Raw genomic sequence first — 16392 nt, 5'->3', positions numbered from 1 at the left:
CTATATCCCAGAATATCAAGGCAGAAAATCCCACATTATCTGAGTGGACTCAGGGTCCTTCCACACAGCCCTGTATCCCAAAATATTAAGGCAGGAAATCCCAGAATATCTGCTTTGAATTGGGTTATCTGAGTCCACACTCAGATAGGATTTTCTGCCTTGATATTCTGGGATATAGGGCTGTGTGGAAGGGCCCTCAGATGACCCAGTTCAAAGCAGATATTGTGGGATTTTCTGCCTTGATGTTCTGGGATATTGGTCTGTGTGGAAGGGTCCACAGACACTACTAGGACTCTTTGTGACCATCAGGGGTCAAAATACTCTAAATTGTACCAAAATGACCTCTGGAGGACATTTCTCTTGTGTGTTCAGAGGACATCATTGAATGGTTTCATCCAACCAGGCTCTTCAATCAATTTGAACATTATGAAGGGAAGATGAAATCCCCTTGTGTACCTAGTCAAATGCCTGCCTCCCCCTCTGTTGGGATATTGGTAAGGCATATATATACTTTCCCCAGTTTTTTCTTCAGGGAAAGAAAAGCTGGATGCATGTGTCAAAAATGCCTCTAAAGGTGTAGAATTAATGCAGACTGGCACCACTTTTATTGGCAATTCAGTTTCATGATCTATGGGAATTACAGTCCAATAAATCTAGAGTGTATCATGTGAGACCAGGCTGTTGTATGCACTCATTGCTGAAAGGTATGGGAGTGTTTTTCAGGAAGCTGATTCTGTTCCAGGTACATTTGGCATTTTGATTGTATGTACTGTTCACCTAGACTTTCCAGGGCCCTTCCACACAATCCTATATCCCGGAATATCAAGGCAGGAAATCACACAATATCTGCTTTGAACTGGGTTATCTGAGTCCACACTCGGAATTTCTGCCTTGATATTCTGGGATATAGGGCTGTGTGGAAGAGCCCCCAGTCTTCTTGAACACCGAAAGAGAACAAGGCACTTCTTCCTGTTTGATGTTCATGGAAGTGTCTCTCAAATCAAACATAAAGCAGTCCTATCTCTTTCCACTTAAAACAGAAGTGTACTTTTTCATGAAGGTCATCACCAGGCTTGCCAGGCTTACTAGATCTTAAAGGGCAGTCCCTTATTGCGGGAAAATATCCCACATTCCAGGGGATGATTGCCTGGGATGTTCTGGGACCTCGGCCTCCTCCTTGGTATTTGACCTGAAGGCAAGGAGGGGACAGAGATGTCAATTGCTAAGGAGGAGTTGGGGGGGGGAGGGGCAGAAGTCCTGTCCATTGAAGTCCCTGGCCCACAAGCCCCCCCTCCCCCATGTCCCTTATTTTTCAGGAAGACACCTGACAACCCTGGTCATCGGTACTGCTGATTATATAGGAGGGGGGAAATGGTATAATGAAAACCATTTGAGCTACAGACACAAGGAAAACATTCCGTGCTTTCACTCTCCAGGAAGTTTGACAAAATACATTTTAGGGAATCTTAAGAATGTCGCTCCATCTATATTTGTATGTAAAAGAACAGCCAGCGATCAGAATTGCCAACTCATACACCCTTTTGGTATAGCAAAGGGAACAAAGGTGAATAAACACAACTGATTTTCATTAGAATTCTTCCTTTTATTAGAACCAAGGGACTACCAAGAACAAATGCCAAGTTAATTTTATGGGGCGATATGACTCTTGTTGCTGCTTGGCATATATTGACTCGCATAATAACCACATAAAACCACCTGAGATTCTTAGCCTACCTTATTATCAGTTCACCTAGAACTCATTAAAGGTACATATGGTATCTATTGCGGAGTGCAGCTTAACCAGTGTTATATTCGAGCTTGTAGTAGGAAACAGGAAATAAAATATGCTGGATGTTCTGGTATGGTTCAAAAAGGTAACAAACCCACTTTTATTGTTGCGGGTATACACCTCATATAAAGGGATGGATAGACAAAAGAAAGTTACCCAACTTTGTTACAGGACTCCCTAATGCTTTCTTGCCTTGTTTTCAAACTGTTTCCTAGATCTATGTAACTCAAGGTGTTTTTCTACCTGCCTTCTTTCTAGAAGTCATTGTTGTTGTTCATTTGTTCAGTCGCTTCTGACTCTTCGTGACCTCATGAAACAGCCCACGCCAGAGCTCCCTGTCGGCCGTCACCATCCTCAGCTCCTTCAAGGTCAAGCCAGTCACTTCAAGGACTGCGCTCTGACACCTTGAGATGCAGAACCAACCTTAAGAAATGGGGCCACCAAGTGGAGTCCACAACATGCGAGTGTGGACAAGAGCAAACCACAGACCACCTATTACAATGCAGCCTGAGTCCTGCCACATACACAATGGAGGACCTTCTTGCAGAAACACCAGAGGCACTCCCAAGTGCCAAGCTTTTTACTTTGTTTGCACTTTTAAATACATTACAACTGTATCCTCAATTTGCTTCTGACACGATGGCAAATCAGTGTTCAGAACAGCCTTTACTGAGCTGTTATTCTCGGTTCTTGAAGTTCTGCACCAGACTTCTCTGTATTTCTGCCTGTAACAAGACAGATATATAAACCCCACTTGTCCAAGTTTCCAACAGACCTTTCAACCTCTGAGGATGGCTGCGATAGATGTGGGCGAAACGTCAGGAGAAAGTACATCTGGAACATGGCCATACTGCCTGGAAAACTTACAGTAATCCACTACACACTTTGCTAACAGGTCCAAAGAGGGAGTCTCCTAAGCCAAGAAAGTGATATGGCTCCATATAACCAGGCTGCCTGTGTCTCTCTCAACAGAGGAAGTAGCTGTGGTTAAAAGACCCCTTTCTGAGTTGAGAAAGAGGTGCAGGATCTAAATCTAAATGGGATGCAACTAAGACATCTCTCAACTAAGGAAGGAGCAGATGCCAAAATGAACAAATTGGAGTCCAAAACACCTAGAGGGAAAGCTGAAGTTGGTCCATGTCTGGCATGGAGGCACCTTTCCTTGCCTTCCTTTTCTTTCCTTCCTTCCTCTTCTTTCTTCCCATGTGCCCCCCTTCCCTCCTTCCCCTTCCTTCCCTCACCTCCTTCCTTAACTTCCTACCCACCTTCCTTCCTTTCCCTTCCTTCCCCTCCTTGCTTCCCCCTCTCCGCTTCCTTCCTTTCCCTTCCCTTCCCTCCCTCCTTCCTCTTCCCTTCCCTCCTTCATTCCTTCCTTCCCTTCTCATCCTTCCTTCCTTCCCCTTCTCATACTTTCCCTTCCCTCCCTCCCTTCACTCATCTCCTTCTTTCCCATCTCCCTTTCTCTTCTCCCTTCCTTCCTTCCTCTTCCCCTTCCTTCCTTTCCCTTCCCTCCCTTCTTCCTTTTCCCTTCTTCATTCCTTCCTTCCCTTCTCATCCTTCCTTCCCTTCTCATCCTTCCTTCCTTCCCCTCCTCATCCTTTCCCTTCCCTCATCTCCTTCCTTCCCATCTTCCTTTCTTTTCTCCCTTCCTTCCTTCCGCTCCCTTTCCTTCCTCTTCCCCTTCCTTCCTTAACACTTTCCATCCAACTCTCCCCTTCTTTCCTTTCCCATCCTTCCCCTTCCCACCTTCCTTCCTTCCCCTCCCTTTGTCCTCCCCTTCCTTCCTTTCTTCCTACCTACTTTCCACCCCCCTCTCCCCTTCCTTCCTTTCCCTTCTTCTTCCTTCCTTTCCTTCCTTCTCTCACCTCTTTCCTTCCCTTTCCCTTCCATCCCCCTCTCCCCTTCCTTCCTTTCCCATCCTTCCCCTTCCCACCTTCCTTCCTTCCCTTCCCCTTCCCCTGCCTCCCTCCCTTCCCTCCTTCTCCTTCCCTCCAACTCGAGGCAGGCGCCGCCTCCTTTGCTTCTCCTTCGCTTTCTCCTTCCTTCCTTCCTTCCTTCCTCCTCCTCCTTTTCCACTCTGGGTCTGGAGGCTGGCGCCTAAGCCCGCCTCCTCGCAGCAAAGAGGCGCAGAAGGCCAGGCTGAGCGCTTTCCCTCGCTTTCCCTCCTAATCTTTTCACTTCTCCCTCTTCTTTCTTTCCTTCCTTTCTCCCCTTCTTCCTTTCTCCTCGAGGCTCCCTTCGCCGAAGATGGCCGGGCAAAGCATCGGCGAGGCCCCCAACCCAGCAGAGGCGCCGCGACGCAGCCGTGGCCGAGGGGTCGTGGTAAATTCAAAACCTCCTCCCTCCCTTTGCTTCCAAACACACAGTCAGTGAGTGCTGCCCTTGGGCCAGGCAGAACTCTCTCTCTCTTTCCTGCTGGTGCAGCCGAGGCATCCTCTGCCCGCCACGTTGTGTGTCTTCAGAGCTCACCCAAAGCTTCAGAAAGTAACTTGCAACGTGGGTTATATAATCCTCGTCCACACTAGCGAGGGAGAGATTCTGGAAGTTGCTGCTCCCAGGATTCCATAGCATTGAGCCATGGCAGCTAAAGTGGTGTCAAACTGCATTAATTCAACAGTGTAGATGCACCCATAGGAGGCTATTGTTATTTCCCTTTTACTCCTCACCCCACTCCCACTCTGTGCGTCATGCTGCTAAATGAATGCAGTTCAACAACACTTTAGCTCAGTGGTTCTCAACCTGTGGGTCTCCAGATGTTTGGGCCTTCAACTCCCAGAAATCCTAACAGCTGGGATTTCTGGGAGTTGTAAGCCAAAACACCTGGGGACCACAGATTGAGAACCACTGCTTTAGCTGTTACAAAACTATGAGTTGTTGGGTTGCTGTGAGCTTTCCAGGCTGTATGTCCATGTTCCAGAAGCATTCTCTCCTGACGTTTCTCCCACATCTATGGCAGGCATCCCCAGAGGTTGTGAGGCCATTTCTACAACAGTGGTTCCCAACCTTTGGGCCTACATGTGTTTTGGACTTCAGCTCCCACAGTTCCTAACAGTTGGCTACAGTATAGATGCACCCACATGAGGCTGTTATTTTGTCATTGTCCTCCCCCCCCCCCCAACTCACACTGTTGACTAAACAATATAAATACTTTGATTACATCTATACAGTCTGTCCCCCAAAATACATGTGCCCTTTAACACAGGCATGGTCAAACTTGGGCCCTCCATGTGTTTTGGACTTCAACTCCCACAATTCCTAATAGCTGGCACCAAGCACGTAGCCGGGGGAGGGGGGGGCTTGAGGGGCTTCAGCCCCCCCCCCCCCCAAATTCTCATGTTGGTCCACGAGGAGGCCTTACTGGTACATTATTTAAACTGTTATGTTTATTCATATCATGATCTGATCACCATGCTCAATATATCCCATATGCATGGGGGTATTGGGGTAACGATACAAAAGGTTTGCTAGGGTAGACCCTCTTTCACTCAGCCCCCCCCCCCCCCAATCAAACTCAGCTCCCCCCAAAACAAAATCCTGGCTACAGGCCTGGCCGGCACAGAAGCATTGTGCAAACTCTCTGCAAGAGAACAGAGAAGGGTGTACTGTGTAGGTCAGGCCTGGGCAAACAAGCCCTCCAATGTTTTGGACTTCAGCTCCCACCATTCCTAACAGCTGGCACAGATGCATTGGAAGCTTGTGCAAAATATCTGCAAGGGAAGAGAGAAGGGTGTTCTGTGTAGGTTAGACATGGGCAAACTTGGGCCCTCCAAGTGTTTTGGACTCCTACAATTCCTAACATCCTCAGGCCCCATACGTTTCCCACTCAGCCTCTTAAAGGGCCCAAGGCTCTTAGGAATGGTGGGAGATGAGATCCAAAACACCTGGAGGGACCAAGTTACCCCCTGCCTGCTTTAACAGCTAATGGTAGCTATGGTGACTATTTGAAATTGTTGTTGTTGTTGTTGTTGTTATTTGAAACACAACAAGACAAGTCAATGGCAGACAAGATCACTCTGCTGGCTGTTGCATTGGATCACACGTCGGACACTTCCCAAGTGTCTAGGACTGTGTGATGTATCGGCTAATAATGTGTGCAGATCCCAGTAAGGTGGCCTTCTGCAGCTGGCAGATGGTAATTGTGTCAGTGCTGATTGTGTTTAAGTGCAGGCCAAGGTGATTAGGCACTGCACCCAGTGTGCTGATCACCACTGGGACCACCTTGACTGGCTTGTGCCAGAGTCTTTGCAGTTCTAACTTTAAATCCTCATACTGTGCCAGCTTTTCCAGTTGTTTCTCTTCAATCCTGCTGTCACTGGGATTGCAACATCGACAATCCATACTTTGTTTTTTAACACGATTGTGAGGTCAGGAGTATTGTGCTCCAAAACTCTGTCTGAATTCGGAAGTCCCAGAGGAGTTTGACGTGTTCATTTTCTGTAACTTTTTCTGGCTTGTGATCCCACCAGTTCTTTGTGGCCGGCAGATGGTATTTGTGGCACAAGTTCCAATGAATAATCTGAGCAACAGTGTTATGCCTCTGCTTGTAGTCTGTCTGCGCGATCTTCTTGCAGCAGCTGATGATGTGATCTATTGTTTCACCTGCTTCCTTGCAGAGTCTACATTTGGGATCTGTTGTCGACTTTTCAATTCTGGCTTTGATGGCATTTGTTCTAATGGCATGTTCTTGGACTGCCAGAATCAGTTGTTGTTGTTGTTGTTGTTGTTGTTGTTGTTATCATCTTTATTTATATCCCACATTTCTCTCCATGGGGATTCAAGGCGGCTAACACATATACATTCATATTAAAGAATAAATGTTATAATAATTCCATCAGTTATGGGTTTCACCTTAAATTACAGTTTCATGTAAGGCAGAGGTTCTCAACCTGTGGGCCCCCAGGTGTTTTGGCCTAAAACTCCCAGGACTCTTCCACACAGCCCTTTATCCAGAATATCAAGGCAGGAAATCCCAAATTATCTGAGTGTGGACTCAGATAACCCAGTTCAAAGCAGATATTGTGGGATTTTCTGCCTTGATATTCTGGGATATAGGGCTATGTGGAAGGGCCACCAGAAATCCCAGCCAATTTACCACCTGTTAGGCCAAAACATCTGGGGACCACAGGTTGAGAACCACTGATGTAAGGTATTTGAAGGCTAAGTAAATACATTTATATTTAAGAATAGATGTTAAAATAATTTCATCGGAGTAACGGATTCCATCTTAAATTACAGTTTCATGCAAGATGTTTGAAGGTGAAGTTATTATTATTATTATTATTCCAGCTTAAATTAAAATGTTATGTCAAGTTTTCTCTTGCACAGCAATTCACTGCTCGCATTGTCAAAGCACCGAGTTTCAAGCTGTATTTTAAGGTATCTCTTGTAATTTTGCTATACTATCAGCTATTGGATTCTTTAAGACTTATATTCATTTTTGGAGAGAAATGCAAGGGAAAATACACACAAAAATCAAGAATTATAAAGTGTTAAAATATACAGTGGTATCTGTGTGTGGTCAAAGGCTTTCATGGCAGAATCATTGGGTTGTTGTGAGTTTTCCTGGGTTGTATGGCCATGTTCCAGAATTATTCTTTCCTGATGTTTTGCCCACATCTATGACAGGCATCCTCAGAGGTGTTGAGGTATGTGGAAACTAGACAAGTGAGGTTTATATATCTGTGGAATGTCCAGGATGGGAGAAAGAACTCTTGTCTGCTTGAGGCAAATGTGAATATTGCAGTTGGTCACCTTGATTAGCATTGCAACATGCATACTTGCCTCAAGCAGATAAGAGTTCTTTCTCCCACCCTGGACATTGTACAGATAAATAAATCTCACTTACCTAGCTTCCAACTGACCCCTCAACCGCTGAAAATACTTGCCATAGATGTGGGTGAAACGTCAGGAGAGAATGCTTATGGAACATGTCTATACAGCCTGGAAAACTCAAAGCAATCCAGTGGTATCTGTTAGAATTTGGTTCTAAGGCCCATGTGTATACAATGATGTAATAAAATAGTATTCCTTAGATAAAATGGCTCATTCAAGATTTGCTTTTGGAATTTTTTCAAACATAATTTGAATAGAATAGATAGAATATAATAACACTGTACATCATACAACATAATTAAATGCCATCCCCAATCACATTTTGTATGCACGAATTACAAAACGAAGCACCCATCCTTCTACAGTCTAATCACTGTTGTGGATTGCTGACACTTTGAATACAGAATTCTCAAGACACTAATGCCGAAATCTGCACTTTGTTTTTTTTTAAGAACACCTGTACATATGAATGAATTGAAAGTCTGTAATCATCCCAGAGAGAACTGTGAGTAAATAGTGTTGAATTCAGTGAGACTTATTTTACAATAGTCATGGCTCGAACTGTGTGGTAAGCAGTAATAAGTGCTAAGTAATAATTATATGCACGTAGAAAGCCAGCCTCATTCAACTAGATGGGGCTTTTGTTCTGATTTGACCTGCACAAGGACTGAATTAAGTGATTGCATCATCTCATTTCTGCTCAGAGTGGTTCATTGCCTACTTACTCATAAATTGCATGGATTTTCAATAGGATTTATTCGCAGATAGATGTGTTCTAAAATGCAGAAGTGGAAATCAATAGTCTTTTTAAAAATGCACTTTTTACTTTATTTTTATTTGGGGCTGTCTGGAGGGCCATGTGATTCCCACCTCTATATAATGCAATGATTCCCAACCTATGGTCCAGGGACCACCAGTGGTCCACTAGAACGAAAATATGGTCTACGGCCTCACCATTAGTACACCGTTGCCTTGAAACCACATGGCAACGAGAGCGACTGGTCTCACAAAACTTTCTTATAGTGCCGAGGTAACAGGGATGTTGAGAAGGGAGAGGCTGACTACCCACAAAAGATTACTAATACCATATCATTTCTACATTATTAAATATGTTTTTCTGTTGGTGAGCAGATGGTGACTACTGGACAGCATATGTTCTATATCAGAAACTAGAGCTGATGTGGCCTATCCAATGCAATTTTCTGAATCTTGTTGTTTATTCGTTCAGTTGCTTCCAATTCTTTGTGACCTCATGGACCAGCCCACGCCAGAGCTCCCTGTCGGCTGTCACCACCCCCAGCTCCTTCAAAGTAAAGCTAGTCACTTCAAGGATACCATCCATCCATCCGAATCAGCACCCCAAATAACCAAACCGAATCTAAAGTTGACCAAAAACTGATTCATAACCCTTTTGGTAGTAATGTTGGAGAGTGGTCCCTGGTCAATGTGGTCCTTGGACAAAAAAGGTTGGGAAACACTGATCTACCGGTACCTGCTACAAAAAGAATAAATGCCTGGAGCTTGAGCCAGCCCAAGTAGTTTTGCTCCTGAAGGCAAAGGACAAGATGATATCCTATTCATTTAAGAAATTAACCACATTTATAGTTTCTTAGATTTGTGGGATAGCTTCCAGGTGCACACAGCAAACCATATGGCATATGCAGCTCCAACATCTTGTCATCACTTCCCATTTCCAGAAGTATGCTGGCTTGAAGCTCCTGCCTGCCCCATTCTGCCTCATGATAGGAGCAACCTTGTTGAAATAATAAAATCATTTTATACAAGAATGTTTGACATTGCAGTCTTAAGCATACTTATTCAAACAAAAAAAAATCTATTGAACCATTGAAAACAACAACAACAACAAAACTTGATTTCAGTTCTGAAGCAGTCGAGCTCCAATGTAGTTTTAAATTGGGGAGGGGGAGTCCATTTGTAATCCCTTTCCAACCAAGATTTTTTTTTTTTGCAATCCCTTTCCACCTGAGAAATGATTATGCAACCTCAGTATTCAACAATACAATACAATAAGCCTTTATTGGCATAACATGGCAAATCAAGTTTTGCGTAAGGATGACACGCAAAACTTGATCTGTAGACCACCTTATCTCTCCGAAAGGACTCAGGGCAGTTTCCAACGTGTATGGTAAACATTAAATCCCAAAAAGGGGGAAAACGTACAAACAATTTCTTTATTTATTTACGGCATTTATATGCCGCCCTTCTCACCCCAAAGGGGACTCAGAGCGGCTTACAAGTAAAATGAAAATACAATATTACCATAGTACAATATTAATATTATATATTGCTAAATTACAGCAGGACAGACCACATCAAGCTATATAAAGCAACCCAACTTTAAACTTAGTAACAGACAAAATAATTAACAATGAAAACTTAAATGACCTATACAAACATAATGCTTAATATAAATTTAACACTAGATAAAAACATCTAAGAGCAATAGCTATGGGGAAAATCCATCAAAACAATTACTCAAGAGAGTCACACAATGCTAAGCATGTTTTGTCAGAAGGAACTTCAGTGTGTGATTGTCCTTTGTAACTGTTTTGAATTTGCACCCTGTTTTTCTGTGCTACTTAACACGTTATTTTCAGGAGGACATCACATTCCAGATATCATATTTATAAGAGAGGAAAAATGTAGGCCAGAAGTAAGGTGAGAGAGATGTGGTTATGCAGCCATTGCTAAACCTGAATTTCTGTCATCCCCAGTTAACAAAGTATTAATAGGGGATATTGAGAGTTATAGTCCCAACAATTAGATGGCTGGAGAATCCTCATAGAGATGGCTCATTAAGGTTTCCTGTACCCTCTGTTTGAGCAGCAAAGGTGTCTCTCTCAGGTCCCTTCCACACAGCCATATAACCCAGAATATCAAGGCAAAAATCCCACAATATCTGCTTTGAACTGGGTTATCTGAGTCCACACTGCCATATATTCTAGTTCAAAGCAGAAAATGTGGGATTTTATTGAGTGTTCTCAATCCCCAATGTCAGGGCCCTTCCAGATAGGCCCTATAACCCAAGATCTGATCCCAGGTTTTCTGTTTTCCCCGGATTATCTGGCAGTGGGGACTCATATAATCCAGTTTAAAGGAGAAACCCTGGGATCAGATCCTGTGATATAGAGCTTGTCTGGAAGGGCCCTCAGTCTGGCTATTTTGACACATGAAATAGAATATTCCACAATCACCTCTCTCCTCCTGGTTATGAAAACACAGTTATCATAGATTACATAACAAACTTAGTAATATTAAGTAAGTTGATAGTATTAAATAACATAGTAGTATGCAGTAAGTTAGCAGTATTAAGTAATTAACTGTTGTGACATTGAGAACCCGCTGCTTAAGAGAGTTATATCACTCTGTAATTTTATGGCTAGTCTGCTTCCCAGGTTCTGATACAGTTTACACCTTCAGAAGCAAGTTAAGGCATCATATTTTCTGAGGTTGGAATGGCCCTGGAGCCCTATTTTGGTAGAAGAAAGGTGTGTGGGGAGGTGCCATTCTTTCTGTACGGTTCATACCATTCCAGATTGCACACCATTTGTCTTTATGCACCTGATTATTCAGACAACATATTGATTCTGCAGATTATTTGATTGTTGCTGTAAACAGCTTAATTGACTTATTATACAAATGCAAAAAAGGTTTTTTTCCAAATAAGAATATGTCTGACTTGCAAGTATTGTCATAGTTATAGTATGCAACAATAATATAGCAAATCCTATTGAGATGCAAGGCATTGCTTCTTCAGTTTGCTGCTTGGTGTATCTAAAAGCAAGGTTTTAAACATTGGGGAGAATTAGCACACACAAATACCCACAAATACTGAAATCTGAAATGTGGTGGAGCAGACAACTTCTGACATGTTTCCTCATCTTTACAATGTGAAATTCTCAACCTATTCTGGAAAATAGCCACCCACCTGTGTGCTATGGATGTGTGAAGAAAACATTTACCCTTGTTGTTCCTCAGCTGTTCTATCTATAGGTGAGGAGATTCCACCTGAACATTAGGAAGAACTTCCTAATGTTGAGAGCTGTTCAGCAATGGAACTCTCTGCCCTGGAGAGTGGTGGAGTCTCCTCCTTCGGAGGCTTTTAAACAGAGGCTGAATGGCCATCTGTTGGGGGTGCTTTGAATGCGATTTTCCTGCTCCTTGTCAGGGGGTTGGACTGAATGGCCCACAAGGTCTCATCCAACTCTAGGATTCTATTATTTTACCTGTTTAGATTGATATTTTCCTTATTCCTGATTTTTCAAGAACCGCTATGAATATTCAATCAGAGCAGGATTTGAAATAAAAAGTATAGGAGTATAATTCTTTTGAGGACACTGTTGATAATTCTGGGTTAGACTTCAAAATTGTTGTTGTTGAGTGCCATCAAATTATATCCAACGTATGACAACAATAAGCGGGCCTGTTGCAGGGTTCTCTTGGAAAGATTTATTCAGATGAGAATTGCATTTGCCTTCCTGTGAGACTAAGGGATTGAGACTTGCCCAAGACCACCCATTGGGTTCCATGGCTGATTGGGGATTTGAACGCTGGTCTCCAGAATCATAGTCCAATACTCAAATCTCTACACCACAATGGCTCAGACTTACTCCCATTGAAATCTATGGCAAGCATGATTCTCCCTGTTATGAGTTGCTTCATTATTATACTTGGTTTATGTTCCAGCTAGTATAGCGGATTTGAAATACATTGTATTTGGAATATTGCTGTTGCCATTACTTCTGTGGACTCAGTACTGTATACCTTTCATGGAGAATTAAGTATGTAGTATGGATATATACTTCTCTTAATTTCTGCAGTAATTTGATTTGTGGCTGAACTACTTGAACCCGGTATAACGAGCCCTCGGTGGCGCAATGGGTCAAACCCTTGTGCTGGCAGGATTGCGGACTGAAATGTTGGCAGTTGGAATCCAGGAAGCGGGGTGAGCCCCTGTCTGTCAGCTCCAGCTCCCTATACAGGGCCATGAGATAAGCCTCCCACAGGATGGTAAAACATCCAGGCGTCCCCTAGGCAAGGTCCTTGCAGATGGCCAATTCTCTCACGCCAGAAACAATTTGCAGTTTCTCAAGTTGCTCCTGACACGGAAAAAAAAACAACGTATAAGTATTACTAGCTTGGGTTTGACTTCTTTTCTCCGAAATACAATAGAAAACTGGCCTTTATGCACTTGTAGACTCTTTCCCCATGTCATGCAATTTTGGAGACTAGCATCCTGACCTTTGAACTTTTGCCCAGATGAACGTGACACAATGCCTTCTAGCATCTTTTAATGAAAGCAGTTCAACAGAAACTCAGCCAAGACTGAATGTTCCTGCATTTCTTTAGCCTATGTTTAGAAAGAACACTTGCTAATGCCTGAAGGCCAAAAGTAGTGTTCCCTGTCAGTGATGATAATTCAAAAAAAACCAGGAAGCTGAATGTGATCCCAGTGTAATCTCCTGGTCCACTTGCAGTCTTTAGCCCAGAATGAAGGCGTAAATGTGAGCAAGACAACTGTAAGAGAACACCTTCAAGATAGAAGCCCTTTGTTGGATCTGTACATCCCATTAAGTTCGTGGTAGAGAACCAGTTTGGGAAGCTAAGCCAAAGTCCCAGCACTCTTGAACACTCATGGACAGAATAGTGTCAAACCATGATTTTTGGGCCATGGTCGTACTTCTGGTGTCATTAATACCTAACAGAATTTACTACATGAAGCTTTTATAGCCATCACTTCAACTAGGAGCCAGGTTGTGTTCCCCTCCACAGTGAAAATCTTTCAATAGACACCTCTTTGAGCAGTGGGATCACTTATCTTTCCCCACCAAGCCCTGGAAATACCATCTAACAATGAAAGAAGCAAAGACTGGAGAGCATCTTATGTAATCCACAGGAGAAACAGGACTCATACCAAAATGCTCAAAATACGGTTAGTTCATTAAAAAGCTCAATATGATTTGAGTTGTGCATTACAGCCTTCTTCAGGGGACTCTTTAGGATCAGAATTTCAGAAATTTCTGAGCTAGTAACCCCAAATTCACCCAATAAATGGTTTTGGAGCTCATGCTCAGATATTTCTGCAGTTTTGATTCTGAGGAGCCCCCTGAAGAGGACACTAATAGCACCCATAGGGTGAATTGCATAGGCTTTGCAGCTAATAGATAAACCACCTTTTGAACATCTTGAGACATGTCTCTTGTTTATCATGTTGCACCTGACAACAGAACAAGGAGTCCCTGCTGTCTCCCATCAGAGAGGACAATGGGGATTCCCTTAACAAGCACAAGGAATTGCCAGTGTGATCTCTGCTTGAAGTAGCACAGACTTCTATACTTCTAGGAAACACAGGGTTTTTAGGGAGGGGTGTTACTGTGGAAGATCTACTGTGGAGCCTCCATTGAGCCAGATTCCGACTCTTGGTGGTCTCCAGGCCTTTGGAAGTTACCATATGGCTGTGCTTACACTATTAAGTTTTCTAATAATCTTTTGTCTGTTTTTCAGATTTCAGATGATTGGCCAGGATATAGTTTGGATCTGTTTACATATCCACAGCACTACTATGGAGATCTTGACTATGTGCTCATACCACATGGGATCATTGTTGACAGGTGGGGATCTGTGAGTAACACACACACACACAGAGAAGTGAAATGTTTTACTTTCTGCAATGCAAGAAATGTTTTGGGTTTGACAGCAAGGATTAACCTAGTCATCTTTAAAATACTGGCCTATTTGCTAAATTACAGCATTGTTGGGCAAGTGAGCTTATTAACAAAAGACCCTCTTCTTAAATGTACAGCAGAGTAAATTATTAGCAGCAATGTGATGCAGCATCAGTAGCACAAAGTGATGAAAAGAACAAAAACATAGAGACCAATGTGATCTCTTCCATAGGAGTCTTTTCTTTATAGCAAAATATGGTTGCACTATTTACAAGAACAAGTTTTCCATAACACAAACAAAGTTCTTTACACTTCCTTCTTTGTTTCCATGTTTATCTTCCATGCAGATAAACAACTTTGCTATCACAGAGCCTCTTCTCACACCAAAGTTACAAAGGAGCTTTACGCAGTAGCTTTTTACACACCGTAGCCTTTACACATGATGGCCTTCAACCTGGGGCTTCTCACAACAGGCCTATTCACACCAAGGCCTACTAACACTGAGGCCTACCTCACACCGAGGCCTTCTCATATTGCGGGCTCTCTAAGACTGAGGCGAACTAACACTGAGGCCTTCTCATACTAGGACCCTTCTCCCACAGAGATCTCTCACACAGAGGGCTACCTCAGAGTGATGGCTACTAAGCTACAGGCACACATGCTTAGACTGAACTGCAGCTTTTGCTAAGTCATTGCATCCATTTAACCCTTTCAGTGCTTGACTCACATTTTTGTAATTAAAAATACCTAATTTTTCATGTTTCTGACAAGCATTCCTATTTCTCCTCGAATGCTTAAGAGGAAGGTCTATTTTCAAATAATTTATTTAAGCTGCAATACTCAGCAGAGAAAGTGGTATCCCCAAGACCACAACATCAGTTTTAGTATCAAAATGTGGAGGGTGGCACTACACTCAGTATCTTTAAAAATAAATGCAGACAGTGTGCACTTCTCTATATTTTATCCTTTTAGACTTACTATTTAATGATAATTTTAAGAAAGCCTGCCAAAGTATGCCTTTATTTCTAGTGGCAAGGGAGTATATACTGATGAGTTGTCAGACAGAATCAACTTTAAATGCTTAATCTGAGAGGTGTTTTGAATGTGGGAAAAGTCAAAGGGCCTAAATGCCACAAGAAATTCTTCAGGGTGCTTCTTGTAATGCTCAGTGGTGAAGACTGAAAAGAGAAGGTGTTAAAGAACATTCAGCACCTCTTTTCTATAGAAAAGCAACAGCGTATGTTATTGCTATACTCCCTTAATGATAATCAACATATTTGTTTTTCGCGTGTTTTCTGCCTACCCTCTGAAAAGCTGCCACTTTGTATATATTTGGAGGTGATGTTATTCAGCTGTCTGAATGGTCACCTTTCTCACACAGATACCAGTCTCTTGGCTGGAGGAACAAAAGAAAAATACATAAGAAAATCCAGTCCTGCTATAGGCATGTCATACATAGAAAAAGTGAGATTTATCCCTAACCAGCTGTAGCAGAATTTATATCCTGGTGCTTATCCAAATGCAGACATCATCTGTTTTTACCTCATTACTCTGAATGGGATATGCATTTAAGTACACTTCTCCAGCCATATTCTAGTCATGAATAAATAGCATGGTATGTACAACATAGTGGAATCATGATTAATATATTTTTAGATTTAGGCCATGCATGATGTTTGATCATATCGCAGGATATGCTTGCAGTGAAAAATCCATGTCTTACCATATGTTTATCCTTATTTTTTTTGCTTTAGGATAGAACGTTTGGCCAAAGATATCATGCAAGACGTTGGATACAATGACATTGTGGTTCTCTGTGTGCTTAAAGGTGGCTACAAATTCTGTGCTGACCTTGTGGAGCATATTAAGAATCTCAGTAGAAATTCGGAACGGTTCATCTCCATGAAAGTTGATTTTGTCAGGCTGAAAAGTTATCGTGTAAGTAATGAACTTATTTTTAACACACTGTTTAATTGAATACAGCAACAAATGCTGTTTGAATGCCACAACTACACATGAGGTTGCAAGGCGAACATAAACTTATTGAATGTTACATTAATAACTATAATATCAGGAATAAGAGTG

The 16392-nt window shown here is 42.5% G+C and overlaps 1 protein-coding gene across 2 annotated transcripts in view; it reads left to right on the top strand.

Annotated features, from left to right (window-relative positions):
• The first annotated feature begins 3774 nt into the window (after positions 1–3774).
• Positions 3775–16392, top strand: part of PRTFDC1 (phosphoribosyl transferase domain containing 1) — a 61133-nt gene continuing 48515 nt past the window's right edge. Inside the window, exons 1-3 of one of the 2 annotated variants that reach the window (XM_060782420.2) lie at positions 3775–4111; positions 14147–14253; positions 16062–16245. In XM_060782420.2, coding sequence (XP_060638403.2) covers positions 4037–4111; positions 14147–14253; positions 16062–16245 — 366 coding nt within the window. In that variant the 5' untranslated portion in view covers positions 3775–4036. The remainder of the gene's footprint in view (positions 4112–14146; positions 14254–16061; positions 16246–16392) is intronic. The other variant, XM_060782419.2, reaches the window with a different exon arrangement.

This window comes from Anolis sagrei, chromosome 6 (genome assembly GCF_037176765.1).
Source record: "Anolis sagrei isolate rAnoSag1 chromosome 6, rAnoSag1.mat, whole genome shotgun sequence".
In the NCBI taxonomy this organism is placed as follows: domain Eukaryota; kingdom Metazoa; phylum Chordata; class Lepidosauria; order Squamata; family Dactyloidae; genus Anolis; species Anolis sagrei.
This window is presented reverse-complemented; position numbering and strand designations above follow the sequence as displayed.